General features: G+C 46.4%; 1 protein-coding gene across 3 annotated transcripts; it reads right to left on the bottom strand.

Annotated features, from left to right (window-relative positions):
• Positions 1–829: 829 nt before the first annotated feature.
• On the bottom strand, positions 830–17,108 carry SRSF11 (serine and arginine rich splicing factor 11). 3 transcript variants are annotated; one of them, XM_085067372.1, is made up of 13 exons: positions 17,005–17,108; positions 16,713–16,865; positions 12,065–12,198; positions 8,114–8,223; positions 6,833–6,925; positions 5,592–5,641; positions 5,168–5,295; positions 4,265–4,346; positions 3,721–3,852; positions 3,449–3,538; positions 2,827–2,922; positions 2,081–2,219; positions 830–1,974 (listed from the first exon to the last, which is right to left on the bottom strand). In XM_085067372.1, the coding sequence occupies exons 2-13, from the start codon at positions 16,838–16,840 to the stop codon at positions 1,777–1,779; spliced, it is 1,380 nt and encodes a 459-aa protein (XP_084923498.1). In that variant the 5' UTR covers positions 16,841–16,865; positions 17,005–17,108; the 3' UTR covers positions 830–1,776. The 3 variants fall into 3 exon arrangements, with proteins under 3 accessions (XP_084923498.1, XP_084923499.1, XP_084923501.1); XM_085067373.1 differs by having other exon boundaries at positions 830–1,971; XM_085067375.1 differs by lacking the exons at positions 16,713–16,865; positions 17,005–17,108 and having other exon boundaries at positions 8,114–9,361; positions 9,844–12,198.
• Between the last annotated feature and the right edge of the window lie 272 nt (positions 17,109–17,380).

Raw genomic sequence — 17,380 nt, 5'->3', positions numbered from 1 at the left:
TGCAATGTCCACAGAGGCTTTGGCCTGGCAGGTTGGGTGGTTGGAGGGGATTTTTGGTTTAGTTGTTTTTTTTTTTTTTTGTTTTTTTTTGTTTTGAGGGGGACTGTTTGGGGGTTTGGGGTTCTTTTGGGCTTGAGGTTTGTTTTGGGTGGGTTTTTTTTGGGGTTTTTTTTGTTGTTTTTTTTTGTTTTGGTTTGTTTTGGGTTCTTTTGTGAGGGCTGGGGCTTTTTTGGGTGGTTTGGAGGGATGGCTTGGGGTTTTTGGTTTTTAAACTCAGCCTTGCTCTCCTGCCCCCAGCATCAGCCCCTGAGCTGAGAGTCTTCAGTGCCTCCCTCTGCAGTTACAGATTTAATGATTTTAAATCTGTTTCTAAAGGGGAAGGAAAACTTCAGGAAGGTCTTCAACCATTCCCAGTTAAAAGAAAGATTTCCATAACTGCGGTTTTGGCCCTGAGGTTGCTCCAGCTGATCCATCAGGTTCCTATCCCTGCCTTGTGGCAGTGGAAGCCATTCCCTGTGTCCTGTCCCTCCATCCTTGTCCCCAGTCCCTCTCCAGCTCTCCTGGAGTCCCTTTAGGCACTGGCAGGAGCTCTGAGCTCTCCCTGGAAGATTTTCCAGCTTTTCATCCACCAGCTGTTAATTCTGGTCCTTCTCAGCAGTCCCATAAACCTCCACATTCCTATTTTAACCCATTTTTGCCCCAAAAAGTAAAATAATTCCTTCTTCACTGTAACAGGGAAATAGAAACAAAATTCTCCTCTAAGGAATGAGGTAAAGTTCAGTGCATCCAGCAGTGGAAATAAAACCCAGGAGTTTTCTAGGAAGAGGAGTTGAAGTTTCAGGGTTTTATTATCAAAGTTTTGTAAAACATTTTCCGAAACTGTACATCGACATGGCACAGACTGTCGGCTACTTTTGTCTCTTTACCTGCACAAAAGTAAAAGCTCTGGAGCTGCTGGAACTAAGGAACAGCTTTGGGTAACTACTCTGCAAATACCATGGGATCACCGAGTGCGGGAGGGAGGGAACGGCCGGGACAGGAACACAAATTCATCCATTTGTACAACTTGAGATCAAGTAAAAAGTACATTATCAATGGACTTGCTTTAAAAACAGACCAAGGTCATTTTAAAATGCACTCCCTGCTGCAGCGGGTGAGCTCCTGAGCCCCCAGCCCTGGGGAAAGCTGCTCCCCCAACCTTCCCTCACTGGGCACGGGCAGGATTCCCCTTCTGAGGTCAGACCATTGCAGCTCACCCTGCGTGGGGCTGAAGGGATGTGGTGGGGAGAGAGCCCTCAGGAAGGTCAGGGCACTGAGCTCTGGGCAAAGCCAAGCAAAACCCACCAGGAAACCAAACCCAACCGAGCCCAGCACTGAAGCCAGGAGCACAGAGCTGGTGTGATCCAAGGCCGACTCCGGAGTGTCCGGGGCAGCCCTCGGTGGCTGTCCTGGGGCTGCAGGACAAGGACATTGTGCCACACTCCCGGGGCACCCCTGCAGGACAGGGGGTTGTGCCACTCTCCCCCTGCTCCCGGGGCACTCCCACACTGCTGGGCCCTGCTGGCTCAGCCCGGGACACTCCGGAGGGAGAGGGGGAAGGAGGGAGGGAGGTGTGGCCTGGCCTGGCCCCGGAGCAGGGGGGTCCCTGTCTCAAGCTTTGGGTGTGAGTTAGTATCGGGATGGACAGACCATGGAGAGCTCGGAGCTGGATACATCTAGGTTGAGGATTAACAAGTACAGCATAAAGGATCACACTGTGAGGGGCTGTGGGAGGGCTCAGTCGCTCATGTCCATGTCCTCCTCGTGGTGGTCATCCCCGTTCACCTTGGACTCCCTGGCTGGATCCCCAGTGCCCTTCTCAGCTCCGGGCTCCTTCCCTTTGGGGGAGGGAGCATCTGCCACCTTCTTCTCCTCCTTCTTCTCCTTCTCGCTGTCGTAGCCCTGTTCCTCCTCGTCGTAGTCCCTTGTGACCTGCTTTGCCAGGGAAAGGGACACGTTAACACTTCCCTGTGGGGCAGGGTGGGGGCTGTGGGGATGTGGGGCAGGGCTGGCAGCAGCTCCAGGGGTTTATGGAACATACTTTCACATCCTTATCGCTCTCCGATTTCCGGTCTCGATCCTTCTCCTTGTCTTTGCTCTTCTTTTTCTTGCTCGTTGATCGCTCCCTCTCGTCTCTGCTCCTCTCCTTGTCTTTATCCTTCTTCTTTTCCTTTTTATGCCTGTGAGGATACAGCAGCAGAGGGATGAAGCACATCATCATCATCACCACTCCATTCCATGGCTGAACTCTGCCCAGAGCGTTACCCACAGTCCACAACAAACCCACAGGCAGAGTGCAGCTAGGAACAGCTTCTGCTTTCAGGAAATACCCCAAACCCCAATTTCTTAGCACACCACTGCAAAGCCAGGGCTGAGAAATGCTGTGCTAAATAGAGCCATGGAATCCCCTGAGCTGAAGGGCCCCACAGAGATCACACAGTCCAAATCCTGGGCAGTAAGAACAGCAAGTTCCAGTGTTTTCCAAAGGAGCACCTCAAGCTCCCACCCCAGGATAGGGTCACAGGATGCCCAGGCCAACCAAAATCAGTTGATTCCTCCTGTGCAGAGCCAAATTCCTGTCCTACTCCTACCACCCCTGGAACTGACCCCTGGAGCTCCCAGCCAAGCCCAGGGCAGCTCTGTGCTCAGAGCTGATGAACTGATGGTAAAAGCAGAACAGGGAGCACAGATCCATCCCAAACAGAATCCCCTGTGAGCTTCTCTGTAGGTCACAATTTGGAATTTCCCACCCAGACACCCTTTTTTCCAGCCAAGTGTTTCCCTGACCTTCTGGGTGATGGGGATCGGGACATTTTCCGTTTGGGAGATCTGGGTTTTTTCGGGGATCGTGTCCCACTCCGGCTCCTCCTGCGCCGCCGTTCTCTGCAGGGACAGACACAGGAGATATGAACTCAGTTTTCATTTTTTTAAAGCCTCAAATGCATCCCTAACTCCAAACCCAGCCCTGTTCACAAGGTACTAAAGAGTTGTTAAAACTGCAAGTTAAACTTGGAAGTTTTTTAAAAAAAATGAAACACGTTTTGCCTGGATTTGTTCCCGAAATCAGGAAGAGCTTGGCAGTGACCTTGGAGCATCAAACTCTGACAGAGAGCAAGGAGAAACTGTTCTAAATTTAAAATAATTTACCTCAAACACTACAGGAAAATAAAATATCTCATAGACACAGGTGGTACAGGTGCTGTTGTGCACCATCCACACTGGAATCAGGATCCAAGGGGATCCAGGCACAGTTCGGGTTGGAACCTCAAAGTCCAGCTCATTCCACCCCCTGCCATGGCCAGGGACACTCTCCAGCTGCTCTACTGCAAGAACATTTCTTTCTATTTAATAATTAAGTGAATCAAAATCCTGCTGGGAACAGAGAGCAAGGAAAATCCCATTTCTGTACCTGCTTGTGCTTCTGGATCTTCTGGTTGTGCTGTAGCTTTTGGGGGGAGTTTTCGAACGTTTCTTTTCTTTCTCTTCCTTCTTTTTATCCCTTTTGGCAGAAGAGAGAATGTCAGTCAAAGGCATTTTCAAACCATTCAAAAGCACTTCCTGATTTGCTGCACAGGGACAGGAAAGCAGAGCTGGGAAGGACAGGGATGGCTCTCCAGCCACTCCATGTCCTCCTTGAACTGAGGAGTTGGAGAGAATTATTTACAGCCCTGGAGGCATTACCTGGTTTTGGATGTGCTCCGAGACCTCCTGCTCCTGTCTCTGGAATGAGATCTCCTTCTCCTTGGACTTTTGGATCGCCTCCTGCTTCTGGATTTGGAATGGGATCTTCTCCTTGATCTGCTTCTGGAGCGTCTGCCAGGGAAACAGCAGCATGGGAGTCACAGAAAGGACAGTTTGGGGCTATTCCAGCCCAGCTAAGTGCTAAGGAAATCCCCAGAAATCCAACTAAAGCCTCCATGCACAGCTCTCCTTGTCCTGCACAGGAGTTCTGCTGACACTGAAATGTGAATAAATCTCTAGAGCACTAATCCAAACCCAAGTGTCCCTTCCAAAAATTATTTTTGCAGGAATTATTCCATCTGTGGGAGGTGTTTTAAAAGAATTACTCACTTCCTGCTCTCCCTCTCTCCCTGCTCTCCTCGTCCTGCACAACTGACAATGAAACGTGACTAAATCTCTAGAGCACTAATCCAAACCCAAGTGTCCCTTCCAAGAATGATTTTTGCAGGGATTGTTCCATCTGTGGGAGGAATTGCTCACTCACCTGTGTCTGGATGAGGAAGGTGTCCTCCTCCTCCTCGAGCGTGACCTCGACCTCGAATGTCTTCGTTTTTCATCTTTTTTGTCTGAAAAAGGAAAAACAGAGTAAAAACCAGGGTTTTTTGAGTATTCAAAAGGATTTTCTAAAAGGAAGGACCTGGAGCTTCATGTAATAGATATAAATTAACCAAGTTTTGCCATTTGAAATGCAGGCTCATCTATCATGTTCTTCACAAGAAGACACAAAGAACCAACACAGGACAGAGACACGATTGTGAAATAAAATAACAGTTTTATGCAAAACTGGAGAAGTCAAAATTCAGAAAAAACTTGATTTAAGTCAGTGCAAAGCTGAAGGCTGCAGGGCAATGGAAAATCCTGTGAAAATCCCAGAATCTGCCGTTTTGTGAGGGGTTGAAGAACCTCTCAAATGATTGTTTTGAACTTCCCACCAAAAAAAACCCTCAAGCTAAAGAAGAACAAGAACAGGAGCTCTGTTCTTTCCTAGAAATCATCAGGAGGCTGCAGAACTCTGTTTTCAGTGTTCAGGTTTCTGTCATTCAGACTTGGTGGCTCTGACATTTGTGGGAGAACTGCTGGAGCTTGCTCTAAAATCAAACCTGTTGAAATAAGCTCAAAAAAAAAAATTTTTTTAGAAACTTGCCCAGATGTTTCACAGCCTTCAAATCAGCGAATTTTGGGAAAAACAATGGATTAATTCCAGCACATTTCTGCAGCACACATGGAGCATCCACTGCAGGATGATTAAGAAGCTAATAAATGAATTCCCTACAGAATTCCCTACAGACCACAGGCATTAAAACAGTATTCTGCACACCATCAGTTTCTATCCTGTGCTGTCCAAGCTCCATCCTGGCAGGAATGGCTCATTCCAGGCTGGAATTACCTGGCTCTATAGCAGCAGAAATTAAGGACTGTGCTTCTCGGACTCTCTTCATGGCCTCTTCTATTTCTTTACTGGAGGTATCTGATTTCAGACTTGGGGACACAAGACCTGCAGCCACATGGTTCAACCTGGTCAACACAAAATTCCACAAATTCAGGACTGAGGAATCCAAGGGATACAGATCTGCATTGTCAGACTGAGACAGTTTGTAAGAGAAGGGAATCCTGGAATGGTTTGGATTTGGAAGGACACTAAATCCCATCTCATCCCACCCCTTGCCATGGGCAGGGAACCTTCCCTAGCCCAGGGTGCTCCAAGCCCATTCCCAGCTGCCATCAGCTCCAGCAGGACAAGGACTGGGCACTGAATCCCCATGGATATTCCCCAGCACAGCAACACAAGAATTGGGAACACTGGTGCTTACTTTGGATCCACTGTGCTCATAAGTTTTAGGAGCTGATCTGCTGCGAGAGACTGTGAGGGAAAGAAAAATGAAGTTAGAACCAAGTTGGGAGATGTGTGAGCTGAAGAGAATCTTCCTTGGAAGTTTTCCCAGCTGGAAAACCAGACCAGAACAGTCCCAGCAAGGAGGAAAAGCCTCACTGATCTGGTGTAAGTGGGGCTGCTGGGAGGCTGTGAACATCCCACCCTGGGGGCTCAGGGGCTTCATGTTCCACTGCAGCCAAACACAGCCCTGCCCTGGAGAGAGTCAGGAATAAACCCACAAATGGATAAAATACAAAATGGATAACAGGACACTGCTGGGCTGTATTTGTATCTCTAATGATGTATTAATAACTCTGTGGACAGGTTATTTCTGTTACTGTAAGAGAACAGAGCTCTGTGCTGTCTGTCCACTGAAGGTCTCAATGTCAACATCTGCAGCTTCCATGAAAAACTGTATTTTACAGCTTCTAGGAAAATCCAGGTGTTATTATGATCAGTCACTTCATACACCAGTGGGGTATTAAAAAGTGGATGTTTAATCCTCACTCACTTTCTTTATAATGAACCAGAACAGTTTGTTACAATCTTCTGGTTTAATGCACAAAAATCCTTCATCACCCCAAATTTACATTTTTCTAATATGCCATTAAAATGCTTCCCCCTCCTCCCATTTTTTATTTAATTTTCACCATTATTTGCTTGTTATTCCACATAGTATACACTAAAAAAATTGCTAAATGATGGCAGTAGCAATACATTAAATTATTGCTACTTCTTGTTGGTGTAAAACCATATTTGGCTCTTACCTCTTAAATACATAGATATCCTCAATATATTTACATTGACATATTTTATTGATATAAAATACTGTATATTGAGTATATATACTCAGTACTCTATTACTTAGTACCTAAAAGTCTTTTTTTATTCAGCTTTAACAACCTAATAAAGCCTCTTCACATTTTTGACATCTACAAATTAAAAAGTCAAACTACTCTTTACATGAAGTACAGGACAGGTTCCTGGCCTGATAATTACACAGATTTCAAATATTTAATTGCTATTCCCAAAATATTCCACGGCCCCTTCCAGCATTTAATTTGATATTCAGGGAGATATTTTTTATTCCAAGCAGAAACAACCCCTGGAGTTTCCAGGCAGTGTCTGTGAAGTAACATAAATGAAGACAATAAAAAATATTTTGGAATGAGGACGTACCTGGGAGTTCAGGTTTGCTCCAGGAAGCCCAAGAGCAGCAAGGGCAGGGTCGAGAGCAGGAGCTCCTAAAGCAGCTAAAGGGACAGCACCAATCTGTGACAGAGACAGCAGTTAGGGCCACAGGCAGTGACAAACCCTGGGATCAGCATTTCCCTTTGCATCCCGAAAAATAAAGGTGGAAAAGTAAAGCATTCCAGCAAACTGAAGGGGTAGTATGAAACAAAGTTATTTTCCAGTGCTAAAATGCAAATTCATTCTGAGTTTCTGAGGAAATCACCTCATTTCTAATTTAATTTAGGATTGAGATGGTCATGGCTTATGTTAAAAGGCAATGTAACAATACCGCATCTTTGCAAATGTCTCAAATTTGGTTAAAAGCCCCTGGGAGAGCAGAATGCTCCCTAAAGCAGCTCATTTTGGGCCAATTCAAGTGAGATGATCAAGACAGACACTCAAACCCACCACACACCTTCAAGATGGGCTTGAAAGCCTGACTGCAGCACATTCCCCTAAAATGGATGTTTAACACATCCCACCAGGAAGAGGACTGGGAGCAGCTTGGGCTCCAGAGACACCACTGGAATCAAGGTGGCTCAACAACCACTGACAGAATTGATATGCACAGCTCTTAGGGAATGAAATCTTTGGGTTGCATTTGGTTCTTCCAACCCCTTCTCTGGGTTTCAAAGGTTAAATTTAGGATCTTCCCTCCTGAGCAGCTCCATGGTCAGAGGGTCCTTCAGCTAAGCATGAGTTGAAGTTGGAGAAGTGCAGGATTAATGAGGCTTTATTAGGATTAATTTGCCTCCTGCACTTTGATTCTGTGGCCTGTAAGAGCTGAGCTGTGACTCCAACTGCTCCCACAATGTGTAATTCTCACTGTTCATCTTCCACATGAATTCCTGTGGGTTCACAGAACCAGGCTCCAATTTTCCCCTCAGCTGGAGGATTAATGAAGGGAATCTCACAGCATGGCAGCTCCTTTGACTCGTGGAATTTAAAATCTACAGGATCTCTGCTGCTTGTTACATCTGTAAGTACAGTGGGTAAGGGGTAGGAGACACAAACAGGGCCCTGAGATACCAGAAAATATGGAAATAGGGAAATAAGAATATTCTATCTAACAGCTGATCAGTGTTGTGTCTTGATTCACATCAGAGCTGTCCCAATCCATCGGGGTCAGGAACATATTCTAAGAATTGGCATTAGCACATCAATCCTGGAAATGAAGTGGAATTACATGGGAATGCAGCAGAAGACACAAAATGTTTCCCAGCCTACCTGAGAGAGAGGGTTGGGAGTGGGCAGCAGGCCACCCCCGGGCAGCAGCCCTGCCACGGCATTAGCTGGTGCCAAGAGAGACAAAGCCTTAGTCTCATCAGGAATGACTCCTGCAGGAAAACAGCCTGGCATTAGAGAGCATCCCAGCCCAGAGGCACCAAATACACAAATACACCCAGCAAAGTCTCCCTGATACACCACCTGAGTTTGTTGAAAGTACTTATGTTGGCTAAAATACAAAGCTTGATGGCTATTAATATTTAGCATTAACTTTTTTTGTCAGAATGCAACTTCAATGGGTGACAATTTGACTGTTCCTTTTTCTCTACAAAAGGTTAAGTTTCTAGAGCAAAAAAATAGCACAATACACACTACTTTGTTGTTAACACTGCCAAGGTTTCATCACCTGTACTCGATTTTTAAGTCATGAACCAAACGTAAGCAAGCACAGTCGGTTCTCCAGGGGTGAGAGTGCTCTCAACTTTCAAAAGCTGTTTTATGAACAACGACTCGTGTCGGCTGCTTCACTACAAAGCACACAGAAAAATCAAGATACACAAGACAAAAAAAGTTGGATTTAGGGGTTAATAATATGGTACAGTTCACTATTGTTTTCTTTTACACCTACCATACAAATTTTGGCAAACTTAAAGAGAAGGGATGGGTGTTTTGGGTAGGGCTTTTGCTGACGTGGCACATGGAATGCGATCCCTGCGGCTCTCCGGGAATGCTGGGGGTGTGTCTGTGGCTGGGATACACACAGGGATGCTGGCACATTCCTTACCTGTGCAGTAAAATGCATTTGTTCCAATATGTGCCAGCTTAGAGCACCAACAATGCTGCTACCACCTGCCGTGGCACAGGGGACTTCTGGCCCAAAGTCTTGTGGCCAACTAAGACCAGGGGCTCATTGCACTGCCTGCTCTGCACACAGAGTGCTCAGGGCCCTACCAGGACACAATTGTGGAGGGGTTTTTACTCTATCCAACAGCAAAAGCCCTATACAGATGGATTAATTTGTTAATGTGCCCAAGCCCCCAAAATGAGAGTTCAATAAAACAATTGTACTATATATTTGCAAATACCAGTAGTGTTTCTGTAATACATATTAAGAAACTGCATCTCATCATAAAACATACAATATGTACAGGGCACTTAAGAGAAACTGGATAAGCTGCAGAAGAAAACTGTTGGGTGGTATTTTCAGCAGGGCCTGGTATATAGTTCAGGCTGAACCAGGGAAAAGAACTGTAAAACACAACAACAAAAAAGAAAAACCACTGTTAAATAAAGGTAATGGTTCCTCCCACCTATACTGAGAAGTGCCGATAATCTACACAAATGTACAATACACAGCACTGATATCTGGCTCGTGGCACTGAGCTGGCAGCACTTTAGATACCCAAAGTTATGGAGGGACAGGGGAAAAAGGTCATGGAGGCAAAGGGCAGGAATGCATAAATATATCAACATACCTACAGAGAGATTATGGGGTCATTTGGCATGCAAAATTATGTCTCAAGAGGATATTTATCAATTATAGCTAAACATTTCAAATTAGTGCAACTACAACATTTCTGGCATCTAAATACAAATCCTCAGACTTAGCTCGAGACACCTCATAGAAGATCTGCATCCATTAAAAAAAATCATGCATCTGATCCTCTAATTGTTTCTTTAAAAAGTATTTATATAAACTACAATTTAAAAAAAGCAATGAGGCCCCTCACCAGTTAATTTTCATGCTTCAAGAGCTTTTTTTACTGCTGCTTTGTTAGAACCATGAAATACTGCATGAATGTGTAGAAATGAAAGAAAAAGAAACAGACAAAAGAAACAAACATTAACCAAAGAACCTAAACACCCCCCCCAGCCATCTTTAACCTTAAGAGTTCCTTCCAAATCCAGGAATTAGCCCAGAGAAAATGACAAATACTAAACCTTACCGTAGCCTTTGTGTATAGCTCTATAACACAAAGCAACAGCCAACACCAAAGTGTCTGTGTGAGCTAAAACTTGGGTCAGGGGGGGAATGATTGCACTGAACAGATAATAAACATTTGCTTTAGTGACAGGCAATTATCACACAGGTTCATTAATTAGCACAGCAGGTATCAGAGAGAGGAGGGCCTGTGTCAGCACATGCCTGGCTTTAAGCACATCAGCAGTGGCACTGAGGGTTTGGGAAATGCTGGTTCTGGTCGGATTGGGACCCTGGCAGGCTGCATTTTTGGGGAAAACTACTCCAGCACAGGGACAGAAGTGTGGGATTATCAAACCAGGGGCAATACTTTATTGGCTGAACACCTCTCTTGTGATGTGCCAAGGACAATCAATTCTGAACTGTTAAACAACACAAGGTACAGCCCAGGAGTGGCTCCTTAACAGGCCCAGTAACATATTCTACTTTAATAATTTGATTTTCTGAAGCAAAGCTCCTGGGCAGGTTTCTCTATGCGCCAGATTTATCCATAGTGGACAAAGTCAGACTGACAGAGAGAAAAGTGGGTTTATCCTCATAGGAAGAGTTAAACACTGGCATTATTGCCATGGGCCTTGGAGAATATTCCAGCAGAAATTCACTGGACTCTTGCTGTGTGTAATACCCAGACAGGGACAAGAAGCCTTTCAGCTCTGCTATTCTCCAGCAGTGGCAGCAGGAGCAGTAACTCCGTTGCAGAAAAGGTTCTGTGCCCTCAGCAAGCAGCAGGGCTCAGTCAGAGGCCACACTGCTCATTCCTACACTCCAGGAATTTTGACACCTTTTAAGTTTCGTATCTTTTAGGCTCAAGGAATACAAAGATAAGATAAGACAGCTCCCCAGGCCTCAAGAGACAGCTCCAGCATGACAGATTACAGGTGTGAACCCAGGCCATGTACCAAACTTAGCACTGTAGTATGACTTAATCTGCAAGATTTTATTCAATTCAACCTTTCCCAGAAGTAAATCAAGAAATGCACAAGTACAATGGAAATCAGTTACTTCTAAAGCAAGTCTAGAAGAGTTTAATAAGACTTCTGTAAGAAGAGGTGTCTTCTCAGCACTTTGCTTTTAAGGTAAGTTCCAAAAACCCTGCTCATTGCCTTTCAAATTACTGTAACACCCTAAAATGTAAAAATAAAAAGAAGAAGAGAAAATGTAGTTAACAAGTGGTTACACCAGGAAAACACTTGGGGACTTGAGTGCTTGCTGGCCTTTAGTTAATGGCTAGAATCCCCTGTAGCTGCAGAGGACCCACTGTTTTTCAGTCATCTGGAAGGGCTTTGCATTTGCCTTCTCCACTACAAAAATCACACACACAAATAACAGAGAGAAGAGTTTATTATTTAGTGAAATTCTATTAAATATATCAAGGATGAACAAGAAAACTTGGAATTAAAAACTAGGACCAGTGCCCATGTGGCACCTCTTGGAAGATGTCACTTTTGAATTAAAGCATAATTATTCAAACCCTTGGTATATTGGACTCCACAAGGAGAGTGAGGGCCTTTTTTGGGGATGTTCCCAAATAAATGCAGTGGCAGCATATCCCAAAGGAATGTTAGTTCCTCTCCCATGCACTCCCAGGCAGGGAGAAACCATTCTCATGAAGAGAGTGAAAGTGGCAAACAATTATTAAGGCAAAAATCTCCTTAAAATATTGACCTGTTTGCATCACAGTCTGTTTGGGAAAATGTCTCACTGAGACTGACACAGAGCAAAATTTGCATAGAATTCTGCCTAAAACGTCATTATTCTACGCTTTAAGACACACAAAACTTTCCACTTGGATTTGGTGTCACTATTTAAACAAACTGATCAAATCCAGGGGCCAAAGGCAATATACCAAGGGTTTCAGAATGGCAATCTCTGACACGTTTGACATTGGACTAGTGGTAAACTTTGTGCACTAGACAGGAATCAACCACCACCCAAAGGTGGCCCCATAGAACATCAAACAAGTTACAAACCTTCAGCATAGGGAACGACTATGAGGGCTCTGTCAACGAACACAGTGTTTGTCAGGTGCTGGGCCACCACGGCCGAGTCGGGGTCGTGGAACTTTACAAAGCACACGCGCGACGACACCGGCAAGGGGGAGTCACTGCAAGAGACAGAGAGAGAGAGAGACATCACTCAGGGCAGCAGGGAAAACACCACATCGACCCCAAAATGACCCCAATGGTTTTAGTGCTTCATTTGGAGCTGCATTAGTGCTGTTCTCACTCGGAGCTGTGTGTTAGTTGCTAGGAACAATAAATCTGTGAGTGACCACCTAAATGCAAATTCTTCCCTGGCTGGGAGAAAAACTTGGCTGAAAAGAGAGAAAAAGTTACCAATTCCCTATCAGTTAAACCCTGTGCTTTCCCACTAGACCCTGAATTACTTATTAATTGTGAAATGAAGAGGGTGATGATTAAAAGATCGTTGTGACTTGTGACAAGGGCATGTAGGGGCAGGACGTGTGGTGATGGCTTTAACCTGACAGAGGACAGGGATGGATGGGATATTGGGAAGGAATTCCTGGCTGGGAGGGTGGGGAGGTCCTGGAATAGAATTTTCAGAGAAGCTGTGGCTGCCCCTGGATCCCTGGCAGTGCCCACGGCCAGGCTGGATGGGGCTTGGAGCAGCCTGGGACAGTGGAAGGTGTCCCTGCCATGGCAGGGGTGGCACTGGATGGGCTTTAAGCTCCTTTCCAACCCAAACCAGTTGGGATTCTGCTTTATTTATCCACCCAATTCCATACCAGCTTCTGGACAAAACTTCACCATGCTGCCTTTCCCACATTCTGAGGAATACTCAGTGCTGAGCTCCTGTCTGTCTTTCAGCAGGAAAGAACAAACCAAGGAAAATTCAAGGAGCTCAGGCAGGCAATGAAAAGCTCCTGAACAGTAAAACAGGCTTTTCACAAGGTAGGTCTGTACCTATTTCCAGCTCAAAACAACTGTCTGTCAACCTAGAAATTCAAAATTGAGAAGTTTTCAGTCACTTCAAAGAAAAACCAACCCAGAAATCTACTTCCTACAACAGGAAAGAATTGTACAACTACAGCTGTGACTTCCCTAAAACCAAACCAAACTGGAAAACCAGATGCAGAGTCAATCCAGGCCAGGTCTAAAACAGGTTTCAAGAGCCCCCATGTCCTGAAAGTGGGGCTTTTTTAAAGATTTTGCTTTAATTGGAGGTATAAAAGGAAAGATAGGAAGATGAACTGTCCTGCAGACAGAGCTGTGCAAGAGATGAGTTAAAAGCTGCCTCCAGAAGGCCCAGGGCAGGGAGTGGCAGCAGCAGCAAGTCCTAAACCCCTTGTTCCTACAGCAGGCCAGAGGTCCAGGTCAGCCTGAAGAGCTCTGAAAACACTCACTGATCCTGACAAAAATCTGCTTTTCCTACCTGGATTCCTAGCCACAACTCCAAGACATGCAACTTCAAAGGCATCCCAGGAGCAGAGCAGTTTGATCTGTGCTGCTGAGGCTGATCAAGCCTTTCAGCACTGGGAGTTGTCAGAATTCAGGGAACAACTCCGACACAACCAGACAGATCCAGGGTCTATTTTTGGCACTGCAAATGCCAAAAGCTCCCTCACCTTCAGCCCCACTGAGCCCAACACACACAACTGCCCCCAGTGTCTGTCAGACCACACTTGAATAACCTTACATTTAACCTGATGAGGAAAACTAAATTGGAGCCAGCACATTGCAGCTTCTGAAGCATTAAAATTAGCAACAGCCACTTGCTCCCACAGCCTGCAGACTGAATAAATTGGGAAGTAACTGCAGTGATAAATGAGAGAGAAAAATTGAATCTGTTGGCTCCTGAATGGCCCACGAATCCACACCAGCTTGCCAAAATGGTGCCTTTTTTAGTCCTTAAGTAATAATTAATAAGAGGACATAAATAAGAGATAAAAAATAATAAAAACATAAACCCAAAGAAGCGTTAGTAGAAGGTGTAACAAAATTACAATAAAATTGTAGAGAAAAGTAAGTCAAGGGGTGATGGCACAGCTGAAGGAGTTACTAATCTAAATTGCAAAAAAATTACACAATTCATTACAGAAATGCAGCCCAATATTTTCAGGCATTTTTAAAATGTCAGTGATAACAAAGGAATGTGAACCAGAGCAGATCCTACTGACTCTTCAGCAGATCCTGTTTACAGCCAGGAGTGCCACTGGGAAAGCTTTGGGAGAGCTGAGCTTTTTCCCAAAATAATGAACCTAAAATAACAACTGAAAATGTGTTAGGCAATGCTTCTGCAGCCTGACATTTAATTTACATCTGTGTATTGCAATTTTAAAAATGGTATTTCCAGTCACTCTCAAAGCCAAGCTGAGTGAAATTCATCAAGAACTGGATGTTCTCAACAGTTCCCAAAAAAAGCCATCATCCATCATTATTCTAATTCACCCAAGATTGAAACATTCAGGAATTGTCTCAGTCACATGAACACTGGGACACCCAAGGATTTCCTGGGGCTGGAATACAGGAAATTCAGAAATCCATTCCCTTCACTTTCCAGTTTGGATGGAGCTTTATGGAATACAATAAAGATGAGAACCAGGCAATGGAGTCAGGGAAAAGGAGGAGAAAAAGGAGGAGGAGGAAAATTGGAAGAAGTCCCAGAGCTGGTTGTGCTTTAAAGATGCAGCATGAAGCTGAGGTGAACAATAAATGGGAAATAGGGGATTAAAGAAACTGGGATAAGGACGTGGATGAGGGGAGAGAGGGAAAAATAGAAATGTAGAAAAGCTCAGGAAGTTCCATATGATCTGGAAGTGCAGGAGAATAAGGAAGTTCTACAGCAGTCAGAGTGACACAGATCAAATGAGGAGGTGGAGCAACGGAAATGGGATTGGTTCCTCAACTGCTACAGACCAGGGAGAGTCCCAGCAGGATCCAGGACACAAAGGGATTCAGATAATGGAGAGAATTCCCACATTGTCATTTATATCCTGTACCCCTCCAAAAATGGATGAACACCATGGGCAGGGCAAAGTCAGGAACTGGAATTTAGAGAAGGAACATGACATTATTAGACAATGTCCCCCTCTTTGGGGTGAAATGGAACTGGGCATCTGAAGTGACCCAGAGCAGATTCTGGTCAATCCAGGGAAAACCCACAGGAGATTGCTGCCAAGGCTCCCCTTACACAAAGGAAAGGACACCAAAGCACCGAGGTGATCTCTGAACAGACTAGTTAATGTGTATCTGAAGCTACAAAGCTCCAGAGACATAAATCACCTCCAACAACCTCCCTGAGAAACGAGCCGAGGTGTTCAAACCCAGAGCAGCTCAGGCAGTGACTGCAGCTGTCCCAGGTGAGCTCTGCCATGTCACTGATCCCAGCTGGGAACAAGGAAACTCCTGCCTGAGCTCTCCCTGCATTCCAGCTCCATACACAGGCACATTCCATTCCTTTCCAGGCTCCAGCCCCAACCTGAAACTGCCAAAATCCAACCCAAAGTAACTGCAAGGACACCACTGATCCCATTTCTGGATCTGCAAGATGGCTGGGCTTCCCTTGGCTTGTGCTAGCAGGGACTGAAGCCTCAATTAGGAAAAACAGATGCTTTGTGATGCTTTTCTTTCCCTTAAAATAAAAAAGTCCTAGCAATTTTGGGTATTAAAAATAATACACGGTGTTCTTGTATGATTATTTTTCATCATGGTAGAAAGAAAACCTTTAGCTTACAAAATGAATATGCAAAACACCAACATATAATGACATCACGTTCTGTAATTCAATTAAACTGACACGACCATCAGCACTGCTAACAGCCAAGTTTTATATTGCATCAGAAAGGATTCTGAAAGCATTACTTATTTTCATTAGAATTTAATCGTTAACGAAGACATAAAAACTGACTTATCTTTTTTTTTTTGTTTGCGGCTATTTGCAAATTGCTGAGGTACCTGAAACTTTATTTTCAGTTATATACACACTTTGAATGTGCATTATTTGTGTTAATTTGCACAGAATTCCTTGCAAGATATGCAAATCAGCAATTTGTATCTGTTTATTAGCAGCTACCTGTCTGTTTAGCACAGATTTGTTTGCAAGGAACACAAATATTAAAACTGTTTTTTTTTTCTAAATTAGTGGTTAGCTGATCATCTAGCAGCAAATTCTTTGTAACAAATGCATTTATATGTATCTAGAAGTGTTGGCCTATGGAGGTGACGCAGCCAGCGGGAGGTCAGCGGGCACAACCTTGGGTAAACAACTCCGGGAGACAAATGTGAATTTCACCGAGCCGCACGTGTCACTGCACGCCCCGCGTTACTGCCCGCAGTCAGTCCCGTGACCGAGCGGAGCCGCGCTACGAACACCAACTCCGGGGTGCGCAGCCAGAGCCGCCCCCGCACGGCCCGGCAGCGAGCGCGGTGCACCAGGCGGGAGGGCGGGCGGGAGCCCCGGGAGCAGCCGTGAGAGCGCCCCGGGAGCGGGGCGGCTGGGCCGGGAGCAGCGAGGCAGGCGGACGGGCGGGATCCCCGGGAGCAGCCGTGAGGGCGGGCGGGCGGGAAGGAGGCGGCGCCGGGCCGCGGGCAGGGCGCGGGGGGGGAGGGCCGCAGGGGGAGGCGGCGCGGCCGGGCCCGGGCCCGCACTCGCACTCACTCGGGGGGGAAGAGGCGCAGCTCCTCGATCTTGCCCAGGAAGCCGAAGAGGGTCCGCATCTGCTCCGAGCTGGCGCTGGGCGAGACGTTGGTGACCTGGATCACGTCGGTGCCGCTGCTGGAGGCCATGGCGCCGCCGCCCGCTCCGCCGGTGCTGCAGCAGACACAGCGGGGGCAGGGAGCGGTGAGGCGCTGCGGTGCGCTGCGGTGCGGTTCGCTCTCCCCGGCCCGGCTCTCCGCCCCGGCTCGCCGCCCCCGGCCCGATCCCGCCGGCCCCGCGCGCGCCGCCTCACCAGCCTGCCCGGGCCGCAGTATCCCACAGTGCACCGCGCCGCGCCTGCGCGCGCACCCACGGCACGCGGCCCCCGCGCACGCGCCGCGCCGCCGGACGCGCTCACACGCGGGGGCAGCCGCGCGCGGGGGCGGCGCGTGCGCAGACGGGCCCGCGCGCGGGAAAGCTGAGGGGGCCGTGAGGGACCGTGCATGGCACCGGCCTGAGGGGGCTGTGAGATAATAACAGCCGTGAGGGACCCTGCATGGCACCGCCCTGAGGGGGCTTGAGATAATAATAACAGCCGTGAGGGGCTGTTGTTTCGTCCTCCTCACTCACAATTTCACAGATCAAACTGTCCCAAATACACTGTCCAAGCAGTACAGCACTGCGGTGGG

The sequence above is a fragment of the Lichenostomus cassidix genome, chromosome 8 (genome assembly GCF_008360975.1).
Source record: "Lichenostomus cassidix isolate B80296 chromosome 8, HeHo_3.0, whole genome shotgun sequence".
Lineage (NCBI taxonomy): Eukaryota > Metazoa > Chordata > Aves > Passeriformes > Meliphagidae > Lichenostomus > Lichenostomus cassidix.
This window is presented reverse-complemented; position numbering and strand designations above follow the sequence as displayed.